Source organism: Bos grunniens, chromosome 19, assembly GCF_055505025.1.
Source record: "Bos grunniens cultivar Pamir isolate PY7600 chromosome 19, Bosgru_T2T1.0, whole genome shotgun sequence".
Taxonomy (NCBI): Eukaryota; Metazoa; Chordata; class Mammalia; order Artiodactyla; family Bovidae; genus Bos; species Bos grunniens.
This window is the reverse complement of record NC_141183.1, coordinates 48,787,443-48,810,250: the sequence shown is the minus strand read 5'-3', so window position 1 is coordinate 48,810,250 and position 22,808 is coordinate 48,787,443. Positions and strand designations below refer to the sequence as shown.

The following is a 22,808-nucleotide window of genomic DNA, read 5'->3' as shown; positions in this document are numbered from 1 at the left end:
TCATCCCTAAATGGAACCTCCTGCTGACTTTCCAAACCCAGTAAACGAAATACTGCAAGGCTTTCTATGGTGTCTCTGCTTCTGCACTCGTCTTCCCCACCTTCAACACCTAACTTCCCAGCCTCTTCTCAACACACCATCAGAGTGATCTTAAAATGTAGGTCAGTTCATAGATATCTCCGTGTTTGAGCCTCCAATGATTACCCAAAATTATAACTGCCTATGGTCAGATGCCTGTTACCTCTCTGCTGTCACATGCTGGGACTCTCGCGTCAGCCATGGGAGCCAGCTGCTGTGCCTTGCACACACCAGGCATGCTCCTATCTCATAACCTTTTGTGTTTCTTCTGTCTGAAATTCTCTCCCACCAGAAATCTGCAATGTTTATTCTGGCCTCCTTTAGGTCTTTGCTTTAATCAAGCATTATCTTCTTATGTAGGTCTTCCATGACCAACGTATTTATGAAATCATACCACCCAATCTCCACCTCCAGGACTCCCTAGCTCAAGCTCTGCTTTTTCTCCCATTGCTCTTATCTGTCACACATTTTTACTGATTTGTTGGTGCACTGCCTGTCCCTGTGCCACATAACACACCTCCAGTAAAACGCAAGTTCCACAAGGTAGGGGATTTTTGTCTCTTGTTACTACTTTCTTCTCAGTTTCTGAAACAGTGACTGGCACAGAGTAAAGGCTCAGTAAGAATAATGACTGTAAAATACATGGCTCTAAGTTCCTGACGGCCACTGGGCTTGGACAAGACATGAACCCGGACTAAAGTTTCCAAAAGGACAGTACTTCTTAAGTTTTTCCCAGTGTACCTCCTTTAACAGAGGAAGAAAGAATGGACATATATACTGGGGTGGAGGTAGGGGTAAGGATCAGGATTAGGGGCACAGTATGAAGTAGCCCATAAGAACAAAATTTCTTTGAACTTCCTTGCTATCCCATAATGAATCCAAGTGTTTTAATATGAAATGTGCTTCTTCACTTATCTGTAAACAAAACTGATGCTCCAGAGAATACACGTGTATTCTTCAGCCTCAAGTACTTCTTAACAAGGTGGTTTTAAACACTGTGGGTCACGACCAATTGGTGATTCTTAAAATTTGTTTAGTGGGACGTAACTGGCATAAAAAAATATAATAGAAGGGACTTCCCTAGAGGGCCAGTGGTTAAGACTCATGCTTCTACTTCAGGGGACGTGAGTTCGATTCCTGGTCGAAGAAATTCTGCAGTGTGGCCAAATAAGTAATAGAATAGAAAATGTCATAGTGTATCTCACTAAGAGTAAGTAATGGCTCCTGAAACTGTTTTAGTTTTATGTACCGTATGTGTGAATACACTATGCAAAATGTACCTCTTATGTAAGCTGCAGCCAAAATCTATAAAAGCCCTAAATATTCACTCAGCAAATGATAAAGCAAGCAGTGAGGAACTGGGCTCAGTGAGCTTAGGAACAGGGTGCACACCTCAGTTTCTGCTCTGAGGATGCCTAAAGCAGATCCCAGATGGTACCAAGAACCAAATTACTTAAATCCTGTGTTCCTCTGGTCTGCCACGAGCAACATGGGGACACAACAATATTTACTTGCTTCTCAGGGACATCAATAGGAAGAGCAAAAAGAAGTGATTATGAGGCACTTGGAAAACACAAAAGTGGGCTAGAAACGCTTAATAATAATAATGAGTTTTACAAGTTACTTTCAGTGGCTGCTGGGGAAAGAGCAGCCTGACAGCTTCAGCCTGTAACCAGCAATTAGTTTCTCTCCATAGTATAGAAAGCCTGCTGTAGGGGCTGCGGCCCCTTTCTGGCGGCACAGCTGGAGATGAGCAGGCTGAATTAATATTCTAACCTTGTTCCAGTGCGCTCAAAAGTGCTATAAAAAGGTACGAGATGAACTCGGTCTGAACTCTGGCAAATGGGGCCTCTACCTACACCTCTCCCCACAGATCACCACAGGAGGCACTGCCACAAGAAAATTCAAGGCAAGCGGTACACAGCTCACCTTTGAGAGTGTATCATCTACTCTTCTGTGACGTCACTTGTGACCTTTCCCAGTCTCTGAGGAATTTTTTCCCCCTTTTTTCTTCCTCTCTATTTAGCTTTGAGAGAGATTATCTGCAGGCTGGTCGAACCAAGGACCAGGCAGTGACGCCAACCTTCACCAGTTGTCTAAGGAATGATGATTCAGATGTGTTTTAAGCACCACACTATATAATAACAGAGCCTAGAGGAATGGCTCTGAGTGACAGGTTTTTAATGACACTGCCTCCAACTGTGTGATATGTCATCTGAGACTCAAGCAGAAGAGGCTCTCTGCTAGCTGCTGGAGTTAAATCGACCTGCAGTGCTGCATTCCCAGTCAATGTGAAAAAATACCTATCATTTTTAGTTTAAATATGGTCTTCCACTTCAAATCCTACTGACCAATAAACTACCTGAGACCTTTCAGAGACATCCTGACAAAACAGGTCTATCTATAATATTTGACAGTGTCTGAATAGAGTTAAAAATATAGCAGGAATAGGCATGCAACTCACCATGCGTGTGTGCTAAGTCACTTCACTTGTGATCAACTCTTTGCGACCCTATGGACTGTGGCCCTCCTGGCTCCTCTGCCCATGGGGATTCTCCAGGCAATAATACTGGAGTACGTTGCCATACCCTTCTCCAGGGGATCTTCCTGACCCAGGGATCGAACCTGCCATCTCCTATGTCTCCTGCACTGCAGGTGGCTTCTTTACCACTAGTGCCACCATCCACCATAGAAAATAGCAATTTACTTTCCTCCAATGCTAATTACATTTTAACTTGAAGAAGCATCTTTAGTTTACTTCCAAGGCTAAGATTCAACCAAGAACCCTCTATTTTTTTTTTTCCTAGTGCACCCAATAGATCAGATGGATGGTATGGCAGTTGAACAGCCCTCAAAGAGTGCCTATCTGCTGTTTATGATAGATAAAAGCCATACCTGTTTACTTTCACTGTTAAGAGTATGTGGCCAGTAGAGTCCTTTACAGGGAAAATTTGACAGGTTCCACTCGTCCCAATAAAAGCAGTAGCTTCAAAACCCTAATTTCTTGGGCAACAACTTGCACTTCAGCATTTGATATTTCCAAGGCTAACTAATGTCTATCTGTACCTCTTTACAGAATAGAGGCTTTCAGAATAGAAGGGAAAGCTCTGAAGAGACCCCCGGATGATCTCTTAAACTATAAATCTTCTAGTGGTATTCATAGTACTGGGTTTTAGAATGGGAATGAGAACCTAAGAAACAACCTCTCTTAGCGAGTCTTGTTTTTGAAAGGTGCTACCGCTGCTGCTGCTAAGTCGCTTCGGTCGTGTCCGACACTGTGTGACCCCATAGACGGCAGCCCACCAGGCTCCTCCGTCCCTGGGATTCTCCAGGCACGAATACTGGAGTGGGGTGCCATTTCCTTCTTCAGTGGATGCATGCTAAGTTGCTTCAGTCGTGCCCAACTCCGTGCGACCCCATGGAGAGCAGCCCACCAGGCTCCTCTGTCCACGGGACTCTCAGGCAAGAATACTGGAATGTGTTGCCATTTCCTTCTCCTTTTGAAAGGTGAGGAGAAACCAAAAGCTACTAAAGCTGATGCAGCTCTGCCTCCTCCTGGAGTCCCCATTCTGTCACGCAATCTGCTCAATCTCAGTCTCAGAAACCTCCCACATAGTTTACACCATGAACTGGGGTGTAGGCAGATTAAATCGCCAGAACACCAAAGAGAAGATTAAGATGTAAAGAGGTATAGACAGACATTAGTTTAGAAGACTCTCAGATTAAACTGGTAAAAACTGGGCTTCCCTGGTGGCTCAATGGTAAAGAATCCACCTGTCAATGCAGGAGACGGGTTCTCCTGCATTCCTGATTCAGAAAGATCCCACGTGCCATGGAGCAACTAAGCCACATCTATTGAGTCCAAGCTCTAGAGCCTGGGAATTGAAACGCCTAAGCCCACATGCTGCAGCCACTGAAGCCTGCGCGCCCTTGAGTCTGTGCTCCACAAGACAACACAATGAAAAGCCCGTGGATGGAACAGAGTAGCCCCGGCTTGCCACAAGCCCGTGCAAAGCAATGAAGACAGCCGAAAATAAGTAAATAAATAATATATATTAAAACAAGCCAACAAAAAGCTGTTAAAAACCTCTGATTTAGGCAGGAGTAAATCAGAATGATGGTCTCCAAAAGCTGTATACACTAGAAGAACCCCAAAGTACAGCAGGGTTTGAACTACTGGAATCAAATTCGGTAATTCTCTGCAACTTAAGTTAGACTCTCAAGTACTGCTTCAGGAAAAAAAAAAAAAAGGCATTCCCGTCTCCTTCAAAGCCATTTGGAAAAAAGTAGAAAGGTCACAATTTTCATGAAAGACTGCCTCTGTGGAGGGACTCTTTCAAGAAGCTTCTTTTCGAAGTCCACCCAAAGCCACCACTAAAGCCAGCTGAACTACAGAGTTAGGTTGAACTCAAACCCTTCAACTCTCAAGACAACCTCCAGTGCCAGCATGTGACACCTCATCCATCCCAAAGTGAATTTCAGTTTAGGATTTCCAATCTTTTTACTGCTTACCTCCGAACTGATAAACAACCACCCCCATTCCCCCAAAAGCAAATTCTTCTGATAGCACATGCAGAAAAATCTGGAATTGGGACGTGCTAGACCATTACCTTTAAAAATTTTTTTCCCTTTTTCAAAGGCAAAAGTTAGACTGTTTTGAGTATTATTTGAAAAGAACTATTTTCTGAAAGCAAAGAATGAACGATGAGATTCATCCACGGGCCAAAGACATCCCTCTCTGCCCTTCCTTTCAAAGTGTGCCTCCTTATCACTTTACTTCCTTCCATCAGAATTAGGAAACAGGCTTTTTTCTGGTCTCCCAGAAAGGTTTGCTTAGCTCCATTTCCTGTCAGATATCTGAACGATTCTGCTTTTCCCTGGGGCTTGAGCACTTACAGAGCATCCTCAAGTTTTCAAAGTTATTCTGAGAATATTATACAAATAATTTGATGGTATTAGGATAATGGTTTAATAGTTGTGTGGTAACAATTTTATTTTGAAGTGGCACAAAAACATAGGTTAGTAACAGAAAAAGTTCCCTAAACGTTAGAACAGTCATATGTTCTATTATCCTAGTTATCACCAGTCCTGGAAATAAGGTCCATTAATGTGCTGTGCCTTTTGAAATTATCAATGAACAGAGTAAAGAAAGCAGTAGCTTCTAATGTTTGTCTGCCCACTAGAGAGAAAAATGAATTTGTGATTGTAGACCTCAGATTAAACTACGACATGACCCATCCAGGTAAAAAGGTATTAAAGGAGCAGTGGGAGGACTGCAAGGCCACTAAGAAACAAGAGGCAGAGAGTGTGTTTAGGGACACCGTTTGCTATGATGAGGAGATGGCCTTGCTAAGTCTGGTTCAAGAACTGGAGGCACCAGATACTTGTAAACACTTTCTTAAATGAAAGCAAAAAGATTCATTCAACAACAAATATTTATTAAACACCCACTGTGTGCCAGGCATTGTTCCAGGCACTGGGGAATAAGTTATGAAGGAAAAAAAAACTAAGACAAAAACTGTTGCCCTTTTGAAGTCTGTGTTCCTGTCAGGAAGCGCTGGGTTAGGGGGTGACGGGTGGGAGGGAGAGAGGCAAAAATGAATTAAGTACAATAAACAGTATTTAAAATGGATAAGTGCTCTGAGGGTCGGGGGAGAATAAGGAAAAAGGGGATCAAGAATACTGGGAGTAGAGTGAGGTGGCCTTATCAGAAAGGTCCTGTTTTACCAAAAGCCTGAAGGAGGCAATGAGTCAAGCAGACACGACAATTGGGAGAAGGAACATCCCACACGTGGGAAACAGCCAATTCCAAGGCCCTGAGGTAGCAGCATACCGGTCAGTCTGAGGATCCACTAGGAAGCCAGTGTGGCCAAGTGGAGTGAGGGGAGAAGTAGCAGATGAAGTCAATGAGGTAGGGAGCAGGTGGAAGACATGGTTGGATCATACAGGGACTTGGGGACCACTGTTAGGACTTGGGCTTTTCTGCTTGGAAAGAATACCAATGCAAGCTCTTCTACACTAGTGATGTAAACACGTGTCTAACAGGGCACTGGCACAGCAAGAATTAAGCAACCATTACAACTCTGCTAGGACCTGTGGAGAGGGTCACTGGCAGCTGTGTGCCTCACAGGGACCACTGGGTCAAGGGAAAATGATGCTAAGATATACTGCATCTGTTCCTGCTCCAGGTAGCTTCCTTATTATTAGTTTTACATGTTAGGCAAAATAAATCAGAAAACTCACAGCAAAGGTAATTTGATCTCTTTTCTGTCAATACAGAACCAACCTGCCATGCTATACTGATCAATTTGGTTACCACCCAGAAACCTTTATCACAAGCCCCAGATGCCCTCCTCCTCCAGCAGTCTTCGACAGAATTACTCTCTACAGTTTCAGATGCCAGAAACAGCCAACAGTATTTTCAGAGGCCTTTCAGTCTTTCCAACAGGTAAGTTCCCCAAACCCAAGGTCTTACCTTAAACAGATTCTGCCCAACCGACACAGACTCTAACCCTAAAAGCAGGATCTCTTTTAGCCTTTACAGCTCTGTGTACCTTGCTATGATGGGCTGATGTGCCCATGACTGCAGCTGTTGCACTACTGAATACTATTTACCATTAAAAGGCATCATGATCTGTTTGCTATGCAGGGCTTACTGTTAAAACTTTAAAGTACATTTTGTACATACTGTACTGAACCACAAAATGGTGAAGAAAGGACTAATAAACTATCAGTTAAAGTTATTAGATATTCCACACCCCAGTCTGGTATGTCATGGGACTGAAGACACAAAGAAAACTCAACAGAAGAATAAACTTCAGTAATGAGAGTGAATGAACATTATTTTAAAATCCTGAGATGAAAGTGATCTAGAATCTAATCTAGGTTCTAGCCAGTTAGAAATCAAGAGGGTTCACAGGTGTGCCTATGAACTGTCTGCTGTATTACTTAACCTCAGCATAGACAAAAAGCAGACACAGGTGGCTGTCAGGTGACTGGGCAGATGGGTAGGCCATTGTGCAGAGACGCTATCTCTGGGCAGTTTTACCAGGGAATCAGGTCATATACAGAAGGGGCAGAAACTATTGTCAGAAACACAGCATGAGCTATGGATTTGAGAAGTTTTGTGCTTTCATATTTGGAGTATCTGCTTTCCCACTCCTTCAGTGGAATGTTGCCACTAAGCCTAAGACCAAATTCACATACTTTTCAAAAATGATTAAATGTTGTTTTCCTTTGTCTCCAATGTAACTGAGTCTAACCACATTTACTAGTGTCTCCACATTTGTTTTCCATTAAAATTAGAATAATAAAACTGACATTTATTTGCAGAACACAAACATAAGTCCTTCCACAAAACTTAGGCTCTCCTGAAGTAGAATAAAAGAGAAAATGAATTCAGACTGGGTATATTTTCATTATAGGTCCACCTGACCAATTTTCAGGCCTCGTGAGTCTTCATTCAGAGAGAAACTTACTGTATAAAACCTGATCTCAATACCATGAAACCTATGTATAACCTCACCCTACAAAACTGTGAATAAAAGATACTTTTCCAATCTCACTGAACATGATGCCACAAGGTATTAAGAGAGCTAAACATGAATGAGGGCAAGATATGGCTCTCAAGTGGGCTTCAATCCAGTTTAGGAAAATCCCAGGGTGTTTCCTTTAATTCCAACCTATAATGTGCCCCAAGGCTTTGTGTAAAAATTATGTGCCACAATGAGAACGTAAGGACTAGAAAGAGGTACCTACTTTTTATTCAGAATTTGAAGTCCTCTACTGCATACAGATCTATTTTCCAATCATCTATCTAACCAGAAATACAAAACTAATTCAATTTTCATCAACTCTTGACTTGCTAACGTGATATAAAGATGGTTGAAATTTTAATAGATGAAACCCACAAATCACTTCTATTACCCTGCAGAACTATGTGAAATTTAGTATCATGTGGCCAAGCATGGGCTTCTATTACTTGGGTAATCATCTCACAGGCTCTTTTTAATGATGACTAGTTCTCAAGCTTGGGTGTTTTAAGAACTGAATTCTGGGTTTTAGGAACAACTGTCTCTTACCATTGAAGCCAGATTTATAATTTGCTAGACCATGTCAGCCTATTAGGATACAGAATTTTTATCTACTGCTTATGTGTGGTTATTCAAGCAGGGCAGCTGCTACTGACAAACATATTCGCAGAAGGGAGTACCAGAAGCCAGTAGTTGAGTTCTGGTTATAGAAAGACAAAAGATGTTGTTTAGAGAATCTTGATTATCTTGACATAAAGGATAAGGAGGTTCTCTATAGGGCCAACTGAGTGAAAAAGGAACATTTAGTATATAAGATACTCTACTTCTCAGATGAGATTAAAGGACACATTTATAGTACTGATGTGACATGAAAAATATATCAAAATTGAAATAGCAATCACGACAAGCAATTTTCTCTTTTCTCTTTGGTGGTAAAATATTTTCATCTTTCATAACTAAGATCTTTCATAACCATTTCCTACAGGTTGTTAATGGAATATTTCAGATTCTGTCCTGTCTATAGGGGTTATTTTCAGCTCTGGATCTATCTGTGACCTGGGAATCTCTTATAGTTTTCCTAAGATCCACCACTTCAAGGACTCAATGTCTGTTCAAGCAGCGTGTGGTCCCATAAAAGCAACCAGAGTGCACAGTCCTCAGCTGTGGATCCTGGAAGACCACAGGAGGCTTTAATATTGAACTTGTTTGGCTTGCACAACAGTCAAGAAAAGTCAGTAAATGTCAAGCTGGTTTGCTTCCTTTGATGGAAGCTGCTTAAAAGGTCTTCCGTTTGGAAGCATTTACCGGTTTTTCTGGTACAATAGCTACAGCTGTAGGCCTTCTGAGTGTGAACGGACATATGTAAGACATGAAATATCAGGGACAGGCACCATCTGCAACTGATTGTCTCATAGGCTGGAACTGCAATGTGGGAGTAGCAAGGGACAGAATTTTCTCAGGGCCATACACTGCCAAAAAACATAACAACACAACCCCCACCCCTCCAAAAAAAAAAAACCTTTTGGTGAACAAAGATCTTAAAGACATGAATAAATGGGGTTATAAGATTGTGTCCTTTGCAGCTAGCATCCTTAGCACTTCTTGCCCTAATCATTCAAAGGTTAAATGAACAGGGTTGATGAATACTGCCTTGTTTTAGAAGGGACATTCAAATAAAAAACTGAGACATTATTTCTTTTTTCTGTAATTAATATCCATCCTCTTATTAAACAAAACTTAAGTGGGGTTTAAAGAGGATACAAAGATACATAATAAAAAACCATATACACTAAAGGATCAATTATTTATCTACAGGTTAACCTCTAACCACAAAGAAGTACAGAAGGAAGGAAAGAAGGATTTTTATGAAGGTGTCATGAGACTTTTAGGTAAAGATAGTAGACTTCAAATCACATTTAAATTTTCTTTCTCCTGGAAGAATTCAGCCATAATTAAAAGGAAAAAAGAATTAAGGGTATAAGTTCACAAAGATGGTAAAGAAAAAAACACAGTAGCAACAAAATCTTGGCACTGTAAAACAAATGCTGTTAGCAATAACACTGCACAATTCTCAAAGTCTTAGGACTGGTAGCACCTCTGGAATTGTATGGAGGGGAAATGATGAAGGGACCGTTAAAAAAAAGAGGATGAAGAAACTGAGTCCGAGATCCCCATACCACCCTGAGCTACCTCAGCCCCTCAATAAAACTTAAAGACTGATTCTTTCAGAGGAGATAAGATAGATAGTACTTTGAAGGGAATGCTAGACATGGCTGAGGGTGGTGGGATAAGGGAATTTATGCATACTGAGTGCTGAGACTCTCCAGTCCTCCTTCCCAGTTTAGCTCCCAGGAGGCTGGTAGAAAGCCTTTAAATTCTAAACAGGAGAGTCAAGGATTAATTTTTGGAAGAATTAAGCCAGCTCCCAAAAGACAGACATGAAAGTACTGACAGAGGATTCGAGATGCGTTCGTGATGGGTGGGTGGAGGTCCTACCCTGGATCTTACAGTTTAGAGGGCCATACTCTGATCTTCCTCTGGCCTCCTCTGAACCCTTCTACACAAGAATCCATGTGGCCAAAGAGACATGCCCAGGTAGAAAACACAGAATTTCCTAGCTAAAAAGCCCTAACACTGTTTCCAGGTCCTGTCTGAGATACTTCTACTGGTCACTTTTTCTGAGGGTCAGTAAACATATCCTCATGCCCAAGGGATGGCCAAAGGGTAGAAGTGGAATAGAAGAAGAGAAGGCTGTGAAACATGGTTCTCCAGTTGTATTCCTGAGTGAACAGAGGCGGAATTCCAGCAAATTCCACCAAATGGAAATCCTAGAATTGAAAAGGACAGTATCTGAAATGAAAGTTATACTGGACAGATATACCAGAATGTTGCAGCCTATAAAAGAAAAGAGTCTGTATACTTGAAGACTTGAAGGAATTACCCATTCTGAAGAACAGAAAGAAAAAACAAAAACAACTGAAAACCAGCCTTAGGGGTTGAGGGGACAATCTGAGGGGACAATCAAGTAGTTACATGTGACAGTGGCGTGTGTATACTCAGTCGCGTCTGACTCTTTGCAACCCCATGGACTGCAGCCTGTCAAACTCCTTGGTCCATGGAATTTTTCAGGCAAGAAAATACTGGAGTGGGTTGCCATTTTCCTTCTCCAGGGGATCCTCTGACCCAGGGATCAAACCCACATCTCTACTGCTCCTGCACAGGCAGGTAGATTCTTTACCACTTGTACCACCTTAGAAGTGGAATTCTGAAGGAAGGGAAGTGAGATACTGGGACTGAAAAAAAACTGAAGAAATAATTTAAAAAAAAGCAAACCACCTTCCTAAATTTGGGAGAAGCTATCAATTTACAGATCCAAGTTCAGTGAACCTGTAGCCAGATAAATGTAATGAAAATACCAAGGTACGTAACAGTCAAGCCACTGAAAACCAAACATAAAAATGAAGAAGCCCATAGATCAGCACTGCCCAACAGAACCTCCCATAATGACAGAAATGTTCCACTTCTGCACTGACCACTTCAGTAACCACCAGCCATGTGAACATTTGAATGTGGCTAATGCAACTGAGGAAATAAACTTTTTATTTTACTTGATTTTAATTAATTTCCATTTAGATAGCTGCATGTGGCTAAGGGTTTATTTTATTGAATAGGGTAGTTAGGGAGCCTTATGAGATATCAACTCATCATTAATATGTGTACTTTACTGATTCAAACAAATAATAATAAATAAATAAAAACAAAAGTTTAAGACACATAGATAATCAGAAACTTGGGCACTGACCAGATATCTGATGTTTAAGAAATTCTTATTAATCTTTAATGTGCACAATAGTTGCTGTGGTTATGTTTTTAAAAAGAAACCATTTTAAATATATACACTGAAATATTTACAGAGGAAATGCTATGTCTAACATTTGCTTCAAAATAATATGGGGCAGGAATATGCTCAGGGAGCAAAGATGAAATGCTACTAACATTGGACTGATTAATTATTGAAGCTGAGGGATGAGCACACAGGGACTCATTACATGATTGCTTACTTTCGGAGAGTTAAAATTTTTTCATAAAACGTTTTTAGAAAATAGAGCAAAAAGAAGGACTTCCCTGGTAGTCCAGCGGTTAAGACTGCACAGCCACTGCAGGGGGTGTAGGTTCAATCCCTGCTCAGGGAACTAAGAGCCTGCATGTCACGTGGTTATGGCAAAAAAAAAAAAAAAAAAAAGAGCAGGAGATGGAAAATAGGACAAAAAGCAGAAGATTGGTCCAGGAAGGTCAACATTCTAAGAGCAAGACTTCCAATAAGAGAGACAAAGAAAGTGAAAGGAGATCTATAAAAAAGAAAAGTTGCCAGAACTGAAGGATACAAGTTTCCACACTGAAAAAGCGCAATAAGGACCTAGTGCAGTGGGTGAAAAAAGACACAAACCAAGGCATATCACTGGGAAATTTCAGAAGAGGGAAAGGCAAAGGATTGTACAAGCTTTCATTCAGAGAGAACACGGCACAGAAAAGGATCAAGAATCAGAATGACTTCAGACTAGGAGGAAAACTATTTCTCATCTAGAAAGATATACAGAAACCATCATATAAGTGTGAAGAAAAAAACATTCTAAAACATGTAAAGTTGCTACCTGTTTAAAATTTTACTCTACACACCTATCCAATACTTTCGCCACCTGACGTGAAGAACTGACTCCTTGAAAAGACCTCAATGCTGGGAAAGATTGAAGGCGGGAGGACAAGGGGACCACAAAGGATGAGATAGTTGGATGGCATCAATGACACGCTGCTGATGGACAAGGAGGCCTGGCCTGCTGCAGTCCCATGGGGTCGCAAAGAGTCGGACACAACTGCACAGCTGAACTGAACTGAACTGAACACCTATTTTTAGGAAGCTACTGGAGTATGTTCTTCATCAAAATGAAGGAGTAAATCAAGGAAGGAAAAATACAAGAGGAGACCCAACATACAAGACAGATGAAGAGAATAAATCCTCGGGGCTATGGTGAAGAGAGTTCACAGGATGACAGTTTCAGGTGTGGAAGAAAATCATTCCAGATTAAAGCAGTCAAACGGCTCCCAAAGGAGACTTTAAGAGTGAAATTGGTAGGACTATTTTGAAGAGTTTGATCTCACTGGAATTTGGGAATGAATGACAGTTAACACAAAAAATTAAGCAAACAAATAGAGACAAGTCTTAATGGGTAAATATCTAATTACTTATAAAAAGTTTTATGAAGAAAAATAATCACACTATATAGTTCGGCTCTGAGGAGTATATATAATCACAGTAACATGAACAATGAATACTAATTAAAGGAAATCCTAAGACAGTTCTAATCAGGAAAATATGAGGATTGGGAATATGTACACAGATAATGGCCATAAGAAGGCAATGGCACCCCACTCCAGTACTCCTGCCTGGAAAATCCCACGGACGGAGGAACCTGGTAGGCTACAGTCCATGGGGTCACACAGAGCTGGACACCACTGAAGCGACTTAGCAGTAGCAGCAATGGCCATAAGTTGGAAGAGAAGGCTGGGAACTCGGTTTTTCTTAGCTAACTCTAGAACTAGTTAACTCTAAACTGTATATTCACAGACCTACCAACGTTCTCACGGAAGTTCACAGCTTGGTGAAAAAGGAGGCCAAGCAAATTTGAGAACTCCACAGCATCCATACAAAGACTGGGATGAACATGTTATGTCACAATTCTACTGTACTTTTGAAGACACTGACTTGAAGAAGCAGTCACTTGCCAGGTGTCAAGTTTGAAGGAGTATACTGGGAAAATGTTTCTAAGCAAGTAACACAGATGAAACAGATGAAGTGAAAAAGATATCAAAGTCAGAGAAAGCTCTTTTAGACAAAATTCATTTAGACATTTGTTAAGGTTTTTGTTTTATTTAAATACAGGGCATCAATTCTCTTTTTTTAAAGGAATATAGTATGCTAAACTCAGGAGAAGCTCCCGGTGGGGCAAGCCAAACTTTGCTTTGTGTAATATTTATCGGAGAAGGCAATGGCATCCCACTCCAGTACTCTTGCCTGGAAAATCCTATGGATGGAGGAGCCTGGAAGGCTGCAGTCCATGGGGTCGCTGAGGGTCAGACACGACTGAGCGACTTCACTTTCACTTTTCACTTTCATGCATTGGAGAAGGAAATGGCAACCCACTCCAGTGTTCTTGCCTGGGGAATCCCAGGGACGGAGGAGCCTGGTGGGCTGCCGTCTATGGGATCGCACAGAGTCGGACACGACTGAAGTGACTTAGCAGCAGCAGTATGCTAAACTCAAGAGAAGCTCCCGGTGCGGCAAGCTAAAGTTTGCTTTGTGTAATATTTATAAGTTGGATTCACAAAGGCTTTTGATAACCAACATTATTAGTACAGTAGATTTTCTAGGTTCAAATTTCTACTAGGTATTTAATGCTCCTTCTAAGGTATAATCTATTTTACATTTTAAGAGAACAGTGCCTTTTTTTCAATAATGGTTCAAAAAGACCATAGGTCAGTAAGCAGTTTGATGATATTTTTAATGAAAAGTTTTTGTACTAAATGCTACATTATAGTTCTGGAGGCTAGTCTGATTTGTCTGTCCTATATATAAATATCAAATTAGCCAAAACAGCTAAAACTCGCACTGCTTCCCAAATTTCATTTCCTAAAACTCTTTTTTTCTTTTCTAATTTTATGGTCTGCAGTACTAGAAAAGCACTAATTTTTCCTGCATGAGCTCTTGAATTTAAACATATATATTTATAATGTTTAAATGTCAATCAATCTTTACCTGGCTTTATCTGGATCTTTATGGTCAAAGCCTATTGAAGTTAAGATCTGACTCTTTATTCATATTGGGACAAGAGCAGAATAGAAGCTGAAAACTAAGGTAACCCACCATCTTCAGTTAATCATTAGTTTCAACTTCCACTAGCAGACATTAAATAGAGCTGCTCTCAGGGGGAAAAACTTCATCTGTTTTCAAGTTTTTGCTTATCTTCCCTATTGGGCAATGCCAATTAAATGAGAAAATAGCCGTAATTATGACATCCTTAAAAGGAAAGAATCCATGGGAAAGCATGGAGAATCAGTAGTTGACTACAGATGGAAAATTTGTTTTCTCTAGAGAAGTTGAACTGCTTTATTACATTCTGCTTAGATGGAAAAATCACAAGTTTTTTTTTAATGTCAGGTTTGTGAAAATGAAAAACTTGCTAGTTCTAATGCGAGAGAAGGATTTGGACTAAGATTCAACCTATTTTATGAGGGTTCCTGGGACTTCCCTGGTGGTCTAGTAGTTAAGACTCTGGGCTTCCAGTGTAAGAGACACCAGTTCAATCCTCAGTTGGGGAACCAAGATCCCACATGCCATGTAGCCAAACAAAAAGATCAACTCACGTGAGGGTTCCCATCTGGGGTGTTCATTTTACTGAATGTGAAGTGGAAATGCAAATAGGGAAGTAAACTGACATTTATTCACAGTTCCCTTTTGGTTTTAGGAGGAGGAAATTTGCCCTGATTTCTGTGACCCAAATTCCTTTTCCTACTGCTACAGTAAAGCATTCTCGCACCCATGCTGACTGACCTCAAATATTTGGCTTGAGGCTCTGTGAGCCAACAGGAGGTTAGATTTCCATGAAAAGAGAGCAGATGTAAATTTGGGTTACTTACTTACTTTAGGATTCTATGTTGGAAAAGCCCCTCAACACATTAGTCTCATCATAGCAGCATAGCCAATTCCTTCTGCACAGTAATCCTTGTTCTGCTCTCCTAGACTGAGCGAAGTTATATTGTGACTCACTCATTGTCACTCTTTATCATCAAACTCTTTGCTGAAAAAGAAGCAGTCAACTACTGAGGCAGCAAGGTAATCAGTCAACTGGCAAGCAGGCCTGGTGTGCTGGTACTGTTCTCCCATCATGGAGAACATTAGTTTCAACTCTTAGTAATTTTACTGTTGCTGTCTCACCATGAGTACTAGGATCCCACATTGGTATTTCCAAGACACCGAGCAATGGGATCCTACCTGAAAAGTGGAAGGTTGTTATTTTTTGTTGATCATTTAAAGCGTATTTTATAGTCTCATTCAGACTATTCTCTCAAGTTCTTGGTAGAAGGAGATGCCCAATCCTCTTAGTTGAGTCTTTTGTCAGTCACAGTACATCATTCCCTTTTTCTTTTTTTGTTAAATTGTGAGCTCACTTTCAGTAGAGATTTTCTTTTCAGATGGGAGTCCTGATGGCCTTGAAGTTCAAAATTGTTGCAAAAGGGCCATTTTTGCATTTGCTTCTGCCATGCATCCCAGGCTCTATCAGTTCTGGTCCAACTTTACACTCATTTACTGGTTTGGAGAATTCTGTACCTATGCAGTATAAATCAGGCTCTGGATTTTTCACAAGAAGCCACCAGAACCCTGGTCAGAGAGAACTTCCTCCCATCACTGGCCTCTGTGGAAATGTGTTTCTAGTTCCCCTTTCACTGAGGGGCTTGCCCTTTCAGGGAGTCAGCTTTATGCAAAGCTCAGTTACAGTTCCCCATCTCAGGTCGGCCCAAGGTGGTCTCTTCTGTCCTTGTGAACATTAAAACCCTCAACTTCCAGGCTTGTATCTGTATTTTATCCCTTCAGGTTGCTGTGACTTCAATTCACATGCTTACTACTCTACCTTCACGTTGCTTAAACCCCAGAAGGCTTATTTCAAACAGAAATTCAAAGTGATGCAAATGAAATCAAACTCTAAGCTAGGACTTAAGCATTCTAAAAATTCAGTATTTTCAAGATAGAGAGGCTCTTATAGACATGATAAAGTTCTAAGCTCCTCTAAGTTGATGTTACACTTACCACATGCATATTATACAGATAACTCAACTATTTATGGCAGTGTGTTCAAAGATGACCTCCACATAGCTTTCCTGAAATCTACTCTTGCTGCTGCAGCTGTTAAGCTGCTTCAGTCGTGTCCAACTCTGTGCAACACCATAGATGGTAGCCCACCAGGCTCCCCCGTCCCTGGGATTCTCCAGGCAAGAACACTGGAATGGGTTGCCATTTCCTTCTCCAATGCATGAAAGTGAAGAGTGAAAGTGAAGTTGCTCTGTCATGTCTGACTCTTAGTGACCCCACGGACTGCAGCCTACCAGGCTCCTCCGTCCATAGGATTTTCCAGGCAAGGGTACTGGAGTGGGGTGCCACTGCCTTCTCTGGGAAATCTACTCTTACAACATTCAAATTCCCTTTTATGAAAGTCTTAAGAAAAAAGTTTGTAAATAACACCTTGAAAAGTTTTTGTTTGTTGAGTTAAAAAAAATTAGCAACTTTCTGTGTCAATGTATGACTTTTGTGTGTGTGTATTTTAACGAAAAATAAGTCTTCTCCACAGAGTCATTTCAAACCCTATTCCATGACTAAATCTGAGAGGACTTGCTTTACATATAAAAATAAAATTGGCAAGAAATCAACCTGTACACTCAGAGTGAAGTAAAAGCCTAACCTGCAGGTTGTTCAGAGGCTCCATCTTCATGACAGGGCCCAAGGTGTTGAGGGGCAGGGAGACATCAATGCTCTGGTTTGGCATCAGTGGTGTATGGATGGCCAGAGGAGTGCTAGGGATGACACCAAAGCTAGAAGAGAGGGTGAAGAAGTCCTAGAGGTTAATTAGGAGGCAGGGTTTAGACACATCTTCAGGTTTCAATGGCTTTTTATACAAGGAAACATAATTTTTAACAAAATTAAATGGAAGGAACAGCAGGAGCTAAGGTGCCCAATTCTAATTTGCTGTGAACACTGGTTACCACATAGCATCTGTTTTCCATGAAATAAATCAGAGGAAGGAGAAAACATTCAGCAGCAGAGAACTGGCTAGCTAATGCCCTGATTCTAAAGTTTTCTTATGTTTATCATGTCACTAGAGGGGCAGGTTTGATAAACATCTTTTTTATACATCTGTCTTTAGATAATCCTTGGGAAAATACCCACCCTGCAAAGTACATTATGCTATTTCACTAGCTTGACAACCTGCCCAGTCAGCCCAGAGGATGATTTACAGTAACTCACTTTCTTTTGTCTTTGTTTACTTACATAGGATACAATCATTGGGAAAAAGCCACTCTAAGTAAAGCAGAATTGAACGGCTTAAACATTCAAAACAATATTCCAAAGGACAAAAGACATGCTGTAGACTCAAACCTGGCCACTTTCTTAGCCTAAGGCAGGCAATGAGTATCCACCACAGTTAGACTTCTCACAGAAGCTTGCATGGTAATAATATAAGAATAGTAAAGAGCTAGGAAAAGTCTGAGTTTGAAGTCACATAAAAACAAAAATGTACGACTTCCCCAAACTGAAAGAGAAAAGTTGGGCCACGGGTATAACAAATGAACAACTTAATGATATAAATTTACATTGAATTTATGCTCTAATTAGCCTCAGGAAGAAAGATAAGATTATAATATAACATAACTAGAGTTTTTTAGGCAGTATCAATTTCAGAACAGCAGGAGAAACATTTTCCTTTTCCTAGATAAACTATACTTTAGAGTCCCAAATGTAATAAATGATTTTGAGTAGACACATCAAATCATTCTGGTATTAACATTTATGGGTCAAAAACTATTCTGCCCTTTTGATCTTGCTCTCATGATTCATCTATGTGGAACACCATAGAGAATCTTAAAAAAAGGCTACAGTTCTGATAAGTAAGTTTATTGAAGTTGCAAGATACAAGTTCAATATACAAACATCAACTGTATTTCTATATACTAGCAACCAAAGGCAATGGCACCCCACTCCTGCAGTCCATGGGGTCGCTAGGAGTCGGACACGACTGAGCGACTTCACTTTCACTTTTCACTTTCATGCATTGGAGAAGGAAATGGCAACCCACTCCAGTGTTCTTGCCTGGAGAATCCCAGGGACAGGGGAGCCTGATGGGCTGCCGTCTCTGGGGTCGCACAGAGTCGGACACAACTGAAGCAACTTGGCAGCAGCAGCAGCAACCAAAAGTTAAAACATGCTACTTACTGTAACATCAAAACTATGAAACACTTAAATACAACAAAAGATGTGTAAGATCTGTACGTGAAAAATTATGAAGTACTGTAGAGGGAAGTTAAAGATGTCCTACATAAATGGAGAGAGATGCTATGCTGATGGATTAGAAGACTCAGTATTGTTTGTTGTCAGCTCTTCCCCAAACTGATCTATATATTCCCTATACCTTCCATCAAAATCCAAGCAGAAAAAAGACCTAGAATTGCCCAAAACAATTTTTGAAAAAGAACATAGTTGGAGGGTTTACACTATATGACTTCAAGATTTACTACTAAAAAAGACTTTACTTTGACTCTTACTTTACACCATACTGGGCTTCCCAGGTGGCGCTAATGGTAAAGAATCCACATGCCAATTCAAGAGATGAGGAATTCTGGGTCGGGAAGATCCCCTGGAGGAGGGCATGGCAACCTACTCCAGTACTCTTGCCTGGAAAATTCCATAGACAGAGAAGCCTGGTGGGCTACAATCCATGGGGCCGTGAAGAGTCGGGACACAACTGGATATGCACAGTACACCATATTATCTCACCAAAATTATCTCAAAATGAATTATAAAGGGGAACATAAGAGCTTTATTGATTGCCATTTCTATTAGAAAAAAAATTTTTAATTGTACTAATAACTGAAGGTCAGGCAAAGATTTGATAAACAGAACACAAAAAGCAAGACTTAAAAAGGAAAAAATTGTAAAGTAAACTATGTTTCAATAAAAAGCCTGTTCCTTGGAAAACACTAAGAAAGTAAAAGTAAGCTACAGACTGGGAGAAGATATTTCCAAGGCATATCTGAAAGTACTCATAGCCAGAAAATATAAAAAACCTTACTACTTGATAATAGGACAAACAATTTTTTAAAAAAAGAAAAAGGAATGATCTGAGAAAATACTTCATCAAAGAAGATATAAGATTAGTCAACAAGATTATGAAAAAAATGCTCAGTATTGTTAGTTAGTAGAGAGATACTACTATACATCTACAAGAACGGCTAGCACTGGTGAGAAAATGGAAGCTGGAACATGCACACTTACCGTATGACCCAGCAATACCACTGCTAGGCATTCACCCAGAAAAAATGAAAACACAGTTCCGCACAAAGACTTGTACATGAATATTCATAGGCGCTTTAGCCATGAAAGATAAAACTGGAAACAACCCCCACTTCTACCAACTGGTGAAAGGGTAAACAAATCGTGCTACACGCATCACGGAGATACTACTCAACAATAAACAGACTAGTGAAACACCTCAAGGCATTATGCTAGGTGAAAGAAATCTAATGCAGAAGACTCCATACTATGTAATTTCATTTACAAAACATTATAGAAAAGGTATGATTATACTGGCAGAGACAAAGCTACAAAGAACAAGAAAAGAGACATCATAGTAAAAACAGTAAGAGACACAGAGAATAAAATAAGAAAAAGCAAATAAAACAGAAATGAAGAAAAAGGTCACCACTACTCATGAAGCACTCCAGTCAGAAGACCAAATCTAAATCTAATTAAGCCTGTAGACCAATTTACATATACTCAGCAGAATATAGACTGTGGAGAACTCTACTGATAAAAGATCTAATTTCATCTACAAATAAATTTCAAGGAAGAAAGAGGAGGAGGTTAAAAGGAAGAGAGAGGAGGTTAAAAGAGAGTTAAGACACATATCAATTAATTAGTATATATGGGGACCAATGGGATCCTGTTCAGATAAAACAAGCTGTACAACAACAACAGAGAACTGCAATAATCTGCTAATGATGTTAAAGAACTTAATAATATTAATGATATTAAAGAACTTAATAATATTAAAGAATTTTTGAGTTTAATAATGGTGCTGTGGTTATGGGTTAAAAAAAAGGTCATGAGATACATATTCCAATATTTATAGATAAGAAAATATTAGGGAGAAAAACAGTACATGTAACAGACAAAGTCAATAAATACATAATTCTCCAAAGAAGAAAATATAAACAATGGAACAGTACAAAAGGTTAAACACATAAACCCTGAAAACTTTCCAGAGATACAGGACTTCAAGGAACACACTGAAAGGGACACCTTATTCCAGGAAAAACTAACATTGATCAACACAGGGAGTACCCTAGAAAAATTACTGGACTTCAAAACTGTGGACAGTCAAACAAAATGATCAAATTACTTATACATACAGGGAAAAACCATGCTGGTAATGAATTTTTCCTCAGGAATATTAAATGACAAACAACTGTGAAGTAAAACAAAGATCTTGAGTCAAGAATTTTCAAGCATGTAAGTCATGATTTTGACCATGTAAGAATTCAAAGATTGTTGATGAGGCCTTGTTGAGGAACCTACTAGAAGACACACAAGAAATGATCATGGAAATGTAAATAAAAGGACTGGCAGCAAGCACAAACTCAAGAAGAAACAAAGATGAGGATAAAAGTGAAAGAATAAAATGCAGAAATGACAAAATGACAACTGACAAGAATGAAAGGAAAGGAGACAAGCAGGTGGAAAGCTGAACAAGCTCTCATCTATCGTAACTCTCTTCCCCATTATGGCAGAGCTTCCACTGCTAAAAGCAAACTGTCTGCCTCTATGTGATTATTCAGTTAACAGGCAGACTGTCTTCCATATTTTTTGGAGCAGCCAAAGTCCATTCATTTTTCTCACCAAAATGTGGGCTCTAGACACACATTGAAAAGGCACACCTTATTCGAGGAAAAACTAACACTGGTCAACACCAGGAATATCCTAGAAACATCACTGGACTTGGACAGTCAAACAAAAGTTTATACAGTCCATGGAATTCTCCAGGCCAGAATACTGGAGTGGGTAGCCTTTCCCTTCTCCAGGGCATCTTCCCATCCCAGGCATCGAACCCAGGTTTCCCAGATTGCAGGAGGATTATTTACCAGCTGAGCCACCAGGGAAGCCCAAGTTACAAACACTGGGCACACATCTGAGACACACATTGGTTTGTTTCATCACTCTAGCTTTAGTACCTAGAAATGTCTGGCACTCAGATGCAAAATAATTATTATTAACCATATAAATGGATTTCAACTAAAAGTATTTTTTTTGGTAAACTGTGTTAATAAAGACATACTAGTTCTAGAATCCTTTATGGCAGTCAGTCCTGGTTTCCTTATTCCATATGGACAACCTTCTCAGTAGAATTGCCTAGAGCCTCCAGAGTTAAAGCTGACCACTGAAGAGATATACAAGAGCCTTCGCTCAGTCTACATGGAGCATCTGCCAATACAAGAGCTTTTACCCACTGCTTAATGGAACACTCACTTGTTAGACACAAGGTACACTGCTGTCTCAGGATTAAGCTGGGGAACTTAGATTTCTTACCTATTCTTGTTAAACTGAATTGCGAAGTCTGTCATGTGCTGCAGAGCTTTGTTGGTGAAGTTCATTTCCATATAGATATGCCCTTGGCGGTGAGTAAATGTTCCTGAAATCTCCAGGCCTTTAGCCTTTACTGCAGGCAGCCAGACCTAAAATACAGCATAAGGCCCAATGAAATCAGACAGGATTCATCTCACTGCTGTTTTTGAGTAAATAAAGATGAAATTAAGATTTCACTTTGTTAGGCAGTTAAGATGCTGAAATAAGCTTCATTTACAGAAGTTTCCCCTTCCTCTTCTGAATTTCCTTTTGAGCATGACATCAAGAGAGGCTGAGACTAGAAAGATATCAGCAACACTAACCTAAATCAAAACTCTAAAAAGGTGCACTAAGACGCATGAAAACCAAGTCTGAGCAATGGCACTCTAGAATCCACATGCAATACCAGTGGAAAAGGAGAGTAGAAGGAATACGAAGTAAAATGTTATGTCTTTCCCTCTCTGCTTTGAACTGTGTATCAGTTCAAAGCGCTAGATAGATTTCAGTGCTGACAAGCAAGGCAATATTTCTAAACTACAGAACAAAACGTAAACGCTTAACATTTCCAATTTTAAGTCTAACTATAAAAATGGTTAATAAGGGTGCTATGGCGCTTCTTATTGCTAGGTTTGAGGCTACCATTCATCTTCCTCATAAATTCTCTAGAACAAGGGCCCCAACCTTGGACTTATTATCAGTGGGAGTAATGCAAATGTTAAACGTTAAGTAATTCAGGTCCTGTCCACAAAGTGTTG

The 22,808-nt window shown here is 40.1% G+C and overlaps 1 protein-coding gene across 6 annotated transcripts in view; it reads right to left on the bottom strand.

The window, feature by feature from the left end:
* AP2B1 (adaptor related protein complex 2 subunit beta 1) overlaps positions 1–22,808 on the bottom strand; it is a 116,596-nt gene that overhangs the window by 18,239 nt on the left and 75,549 nt on the right. For all 6 annotated transcript variants that reach the window (XM_086360323.1, XM_086360326.1, XM_086360320.1 and 3 more), the window contains 2 exons: positions 22,018–22,163; positions 17,120–17,249 (listed from right to left, as the gene is read on the bottom strand). In XM_086360323.1, coding sequence (XP_086216449.1) covers positions 17,120–17,249; positions 22,018–22,163 — 276 coding nt within the window. The remainder of the gene's footprint in view (positions 1–17,119; positions 17,250–22,017; positions 22,164–22,808) is intronic.